At 31.4% G+C, this 7,090-nt stretch overlaps 1 protein-coding gene across 1 annotated transcript; it reads left to right on the top strand.

Annotated features, from left to right (window-relative positions):
• Positions 1–5,435: 5,435 nt before the first annotated feature.
• LOC107844157 lies at positions 5,436–6,887 on the top strand. Its single transcript, XM_047397597.1, has 3 exons — positions 5,436–5,591; positions 5,676–5,828; positions 6,378–6,887. Exons 1-3 carry the CDS (start codon positions 5,436–5,438, stop codon positions 6,885–6,887), a joined length of 819 nt encoding a protein of 272 aa, XP_047253553.1.
• The last annotated feature ends 203 nt before the right edge of the window (positions 6,888–7,090 follow it).

The following is a 7,090-nucleotide window of genomic DNA, read 5'->3' as shown; positions in this document are numbered from 1 at the left end:
ATCTAAATTTTTTACCTTAAATATGTATGACCTATAAGCTTGACAAAATGTATAATGAAAAATTATACAAAAATAAGACTTTCTAACTGTATAATACAACATAAAACATAACTAATGTAATAAGAACTTCTAATGTATAACATATTGAAAATATATATCTTAGACTTATATTATACATTAGTCTTCCAAAATAACTAATGTATAATGCCTGATATATTATATCTTGTACTTTCAAATAAAACTTCAAGAATATATGATGTTACACCATACATATAAAATATTAACATTATACATTATTTATCTATGAACTTGTCAGAATGTATAATGTAACCTTATACAAAATTCATAGATTATAATTCTGTAATTCGACTAAATACAAAAACAGTCTTTCCTATATATACAAAAACTTATATTATACATAAGTGTGTAAATAAAGTAATGTATAATGTATAAAATCTACACCTTTGAACGCGATGACAAGTAATTTATTCCCTACCGTAAAACAAACAGGATAGAAATAAAATTGTAAACACTATTAACTATAACAGTACGTTTAATAAGTTAATAACAACAAACATCATATATGGAGATTGTTGAATGGGAAAAGAGGACTTACTGTAATGTGCATCATCAAGGCTACCATTAGGAACAAAATCGTAGATGACCAATTTCTCTTCTGTACCCCAATAGAATCCACGAATTTTAACTAAATTTGGGTGCACCAATTTAGCAATTATCTTCACCTATTCTCGAAATTTGTAAACCTTTCCATACCACTTTCACCAATTCGTCGCACTGCCAGTGTTGTCCCATCTTCTAACACAACCTTGTACATTATACTTGACCCACTAGCACCTAAAATGTAAGCAGATGCTTTAAGCAATGTCTCTAATTCGAGTTCCCTTTCTCCATCAACCGTTACTAACTCACTTGTTTTTTGTTCTGTAGTATTCATGTGATTCTGCTCCTGCTGATGATGACCAAATTGGAAATTTTTCTTCACTTTCTGAAATTGGAAGCTTCTGATAATTCATCGCTAGCTCCTTGCCTTTGTTTTTCAAACAAGTCCATGGCTTTCTGATTTGGTGAAGTTAAAAAAATAAAAAATTAATGAATAAAATCAATAAGTTCAATTAATGTTTGAAAACTTACAATGGTAAACTCTAAGTATGTTTGCTTGATTTTAGGCGTGAAAAAAGAATTCAATAATAGCAGATAAATTGATTTGTAATGGGAGAGAAAAAAAAGGAGGAAAAGGTGGCCTTTTTTGGATGTATAATATTAAGGAGAGAGAAAGTAAAAAATTAAGGGATTTGAGTAATTAATTTGAGATTTATATAATTACTTTACTAGTATGAGATTTATTGTAATAAGGTAAAGTTACCCTGTGTATATATGTAAATTTTAGATCTTTTTTTGGAAATTATATCGGTGTATTTAATTTGATTTCGTCAAGATTTGGTTTCTCATTTCATAATCAATAGTATTGTAGAAGGTAATTTTTCATTCTTTTGGGTGATCAATGTCGAAATTATTTTTGTACACATTTTTTAAATGAGGACAAAATTTAAACAACAGTATCAAATGATCCTCTATGGATTCGGCTCCTCTCCATTTCCACTCTCTCTATTTTCTCCAAGTCCCTATCTTGATTGGTGACATATGACATAACTTAAATTGAATGCGTAAGATTTAATTATTCTAAAGTAAATCTCTGACTATAATTTAGATAATAAATACATTATATATTTAGTTTAAAAAAATATTGTGATCCCACAATCTTAGCAACATGTCCATAAATAAAGCAACAAAAGGTTTTTTCGTTCTACTTTCTTTTCCTATGCAAGAATTCTATCTTTTAATTTCTTTGTAAATTGATTTTTTTTATCATCTATTTTTTTGAAACTTTTTCTTTAATAATTAGCTATTTTAATTTGTTTAAAGTAGGTAAAATAAAGTAGGAGAAATAATCAGCTCTTCTATTTTAGATTAATTTTTCATCACGTTTTCTAGAACTTTTTCTTAAAAATTAAATATTTTAGTTTCTTTAAAATGGGTGAAATAAATAGGGAGAAAATGAAAGAAATATTCGGTTCTCGTATTCTAAATTAATTTTTTTATTGTTTTTTTTTTGAAACTTTTTCTTTAACAATTATCTATTTTATTTTCTTAAAAATAGGTAAAATAAAATAGGGGGAGCATAAGTGATATAAAATAGGGGAAATTATCGACTCTCCTATTTTATTTTGCCTATTTTAAAGAAAATAAATTAGAGAAAGTTCCTAAAATGTAATAAAAAGGTTAATTTAAATAGAAATTAAAAGATGGACCATGCGTAGGAAAAAAATTAGGAAGAAAAGATTTTTGTTGTTATTTTTATGGACAAGATAATATGTTGTTAAGATTGTGAGATTACAATATTTTCTTAAACTAAATATATAATGTATTATTATCTAAATATGGTTAAACATTTACTTTAGAATAATTAAATCTTATTCATTCAATTTGAACTATGTCATATGTCACCAATTAAGAGAGAAACTTGGGAAAAATGGAGATAGTGAAAATGGAGAGGAGCTAAATCCATCGTATACGTGCAATTGATCACTAGTTATTCGAAGAAAGAATTGCATGTTAATACCATGTTATTATTTAAGGTGTGATTTTCTAACACCCCAACTTAGGAAGGATTCCCACATCGACAAAACACAGGAGGGATGCTGGGTATATAATTAAGAAAGCTTTACTCCCTAGTGACACATTTTAAAGTCATGCGGGCCAGGGCCCAGAGCGGACAATATCACTAGTGGGTTGGGGAGTTACAGGAGTCTCTCGGGCCTTGATGGTTTGGGATGTCCGTCGCGGCCAGAGCTTTCGCTCGGGTCGTGACAGAATGGTATCAAAACCACTCTTGTGTCATCTCAGTTGATGTGGGCCAGAGTTCAAACTGAGTGTAGAAAAATCCAGGTAAGGAGGGGCAAACCTCAGTCCTAAGTGTAGGCAAATCCCTTTCGGTGGGGCAAACCTTAGCAAGGATGCTAAGTCCATAAATGGGGTGTACGTAACACCCCAACTTAGGAAGGAGTCCCACATCGGCAAAACATAGGAGGGATGCTGGGTATATAAGTAAGAAAGCCTTACTCCCTAGTAACGCGTTTTAAAGCCGTGCGGGCCTGGGCTCAAAGCAGATAATATCACTAGTAGGTTGGGGAGTTACAGGGGTCTTTCGGGCCTTGATGGTTCGGGATACCTATCGCGGCCAGAGCCTTGGCTCGGGTCATGACAGATTTGTAAGAATGACCCTACAAGGCTGGTCTTGAATTTTTTTATCTCAATTAAAGAATTCTTTTTTTTTTTAAAAACGCCCTCTTTTGTCCACTGTGCATATGTGGGCATTGAGGTTAGAGTATTAGCCAGGTACTTCAAAACTATTCAATACAACAAATTCCACCTTTTATGTAAAATTTGTCTGTATTACTCAATTGCACACAAGTCAACAGGGGTGGAGCTACCCTACTTTATGGGAGTTCGGTCAAACCCACTAGCTTTTGCGTAGATCCTATACTTGTAACTAAAAAATTTAAAAATAAATGTATATCTATAATCTATAATATATTAAAAGTGTGAAGACCCTAAGAAAACTGATTTGAACTTTTAAATATTTTTATCAATTATTTATTTTAATCTACGTAGAGTCGTATAGTATCAAACTCTAATTTGAAGACAATAAATGTTTTTATGTGAATTTAGTTATAATATAAATCAAAGTGTTTGTAAATAATTGAAACAAAAATTAGGAGTATTTATACACGTGCAAAGCACGTATATTAAACTAGTAATTATATATGTCCAAACCTACATATAAACATAGCTTATTAGTCCAGTGGTAGGTGCATCACATTTGAAAGCCTCGTGTCCCTGAGATGAGTGTTCTAACCTCACTAAGTGCAGTTTTACTTTTTTTGCTCGTTAGTGTTTAAATATTTAAGTCTTTTTTTATTTGCTTTTCCAAAATTCGTACATTTCCTTTTTTTTTTTTTAAGAAAAACTATAAACTGCTAATAATTAAAGAAAGTAAAGAAAACGTGTTTACCAACAAAAAATAAAAGAAAAAACCTAAACGAATAATTAAAGAAGGTAAGAAAAAACTTGTTTACCAACAAAAACCTTTGGGTTTCTTCAAACAACACCAGCGACCAGGTTACACTCGTCTCTATCGTTGCCCGTTGGCTCGTCGTCGGACGCCGACTGCTTGGGCACTGCACGTCTGCGCCGCTTGCTGCTTTCCAAAGATCAGAATTGGACTTTTGCTGCTCTGCCAAGATATACAATGTGATTTCCATTTTACTTTCAGTTTTCACAGATGCTAATTTCTAGTCTCAAATGTCTCATAGTTTTGCATCGATATTCATGAGTCGTGATCGATAAATTGTGATTAAATTTTTAATTTTTCCTTAGATTTTGATTTTTGGGCTAAAGTGCTTTAGTATAAATTGTATCTATAATTCTGTTGCAACATATATTTTTAGTATTTTGTGATTGCAAGGCAGTAGAATAATTTTGTAGAAAATTTTGTGTTTTATCATTCGTAGGATCTTTAAGCAAGTGACAATATGATGAAAAAAATTTTCAAGCCTCAAACTTCTTCAGATACTACTCCTAGCTCTTCTTTGCCAAGTTCCCCATTGCATGTTAATCTTTCTGGAATATCGAATAATGACAAAGAGTTGAAAAAATTGGATCTTAAATTAGATCCTGCTGAATGAAAATCAATTACAGGATTTCTTCCAAATATACGTGACCGGGTGAGGAGATATTACATACAAAAAAACCTTGTCAACCAGATAAATTTGAGTTTCCCATAAGAGATTTTGGAGGTACACCATGTCACTTTAATCCTGAATGGTTTAAACCTCCATATTCTTAATGGTTAGAATATAACGTTAAAGAAGATGCAACATTTTGCTTATGGTGTTACTTGTTTAAAAATGAGCTCGGAGGATATGAAAAAAAAGTGAACAAATCTTTCAAAACGGAAGGTTTTCAAAGTTGGAACAAAGACATAGAAAGGCTTAAAAAGAACGTGGGCATAGTGTTCATCGTCGATGATTCAAGATGATGCTAGATTTGATGAACCCGTAACAATCTATTTTAGCCTCACTTGATAAGAAATCCGAGAAAATTAAAGGTGAACATCATATTTGCTTGAATGCTTCGATTGATGTGATAAGATATCTTTTGAAAGAAGGTTTGCCTTTTCGGGTCATATTGAGTGTGTAACTTCTATAACAAGAGGCAATTTTCTAGGTCTCTTGAAGTGGTATGCATACAAAAAGGAAGAAGTAAAAAATGTTGTATTAGAAAAAGCTCCAAAAAATAGCACCATAACTTCTCCGAATATTCAAAAAGACATTGTAAGTTCTTGTGCAAAAGAAATGGTGAAAGCGATCATTGAAGACTTGAATAAGGATTACTTTGGAATTTTTATTGATGAGTCTAAAGATGTTTTTCATAAGAAACAAATGACACTTGTTCTGCGGTATGTTAACAAAGAGGGTAAGCTTATTGAGCGATTTCTTGGTCTTGTTCATGTTAAAGACATATCTGCAAAGTCGTTGAAAGAAGCAATCTATTCTTTGCTTTTAGATCATTCTTTGAGTTGATCTCAAATACAGGGACAGTGTTATGATCGAGCTAGTAACATGCAAGGAGAGATTAATGGTCTTAAAACTTTGATTTTGAAAGATAATTCTTCAGCATATTACATACATTGCTTTGCTCATCAGTTGCAATTGACTCTTGTAGTTGTCGCGAAGAAACATGATGATGTGAATAATTTTTTTGATATTCTTGCTAATGTTTTAAATATTATTTGAGGTTATTTTAAGAACAGGGAGATGTTTCGAGATAATCAAGCTGAAAAATTAGAGGAATTACTAGTGCTTGGTGAAGTTCATACAGGGAGTGGATTAAATCAGGAACTTGGACTTCAAAGACTGAGTGATATCCGTTGAGTGTCTCATTTTAAGATAGTATGTAAATTCATTTCCGTATTCTCATCAATTGTTCATGTACTTGGAATTCTTGAAAAAGGTGCAAATTATCATGAGAAAGCATTGGCAAAAAGTCTAGTGGAAGATATTAGATCTTATGAGTTTATCTACATGTTGCATTTGATGTTGAAAATTTTGGTAGTTACATATGATTTGAATATGGCTTAACAACGAAAAGATCAAGATATCGTTAATGCTATGAAGCTTGTGGATTTCTCAAAGATACAATTTCAATTGATGATAGAATATAAATGAAATTCTTTGTTAGAAGATGTCTCTTTATTTTGTGAAAAGAATGATATTGTGATTCCTGAAATGAATTAGAAATATGGTCTTGAAAAGTTGAAGCGCAAGATCTCAAGTGTTACATATTCTCATTATTTGCGTGTGGAATTTTTCTATGCTGTTATTGATTTGCAACTTTCAAAGCTTAACAATCGCTTTAGTGAAGTGAATACTGATCTACTTCTTGGAATGACTAGTTTGAGTCCTGAGAATTATTTTACAAATTATGATAAAGACAAGATCATGAAGCTTGCTACATATTATCCAAATGACTTCAGTGCCTCCAAGCTTGAAGATCTTAGTTTTGATCTTGATAATTATATTTACTATGTGAGAGAAGTGAATAATGCTTTCTCAAATTTGAAAGGACTTGGAGATCATTCGATAAAATTGGTTGAAACAAATATGCACAAGATATGGGGACTTGTTTATTTCCTTGTGAAATCAATCTTGATATTACCTGTGGCTACTGCAACAATGGAAAGAACTTTTTCCTCCATGAAGTTTATCAAAAATGATTTTCGAAGCAGGATTGTGATGATTTTTTGAATGATTGTTTAGTTTGTTATATAGAGGATGAAATGTTTGACAGTGTACCTAATGATGCGATCATTGATCATTTTCAAAACATGACAACTCATCGAATGCAGTTGTAATGATAATGCTTATAGTTATAGTGTTTAAGTTATTCATCGGTTTTTTAAATATACTAAATATCCTTAATTGTTAGTTGCTTTGGCTAAAGTTATACA

This window comes from Capsicum annuum, chromosome 10 (genome assembly GCF_002878395.1).
Source record: "Capsicum annuum cultivar UCD-10X-F1 chromosome 10, UCD10Xv1.1, whole genome shotgun sequence".
In the NCBI taxonomy this organism is placed as follows: domain Eukaryota; kingdom Viridiplantae; phylum Streptophyta; class Magnoliopsida; order Solanales; family Solanaceae; genus Capsicum; species Capsicum annuum.
Note: the sequence above shows the minus strand (reverse complement) of the source record. Positions and strands in the feature narration are given on the sequence as shown.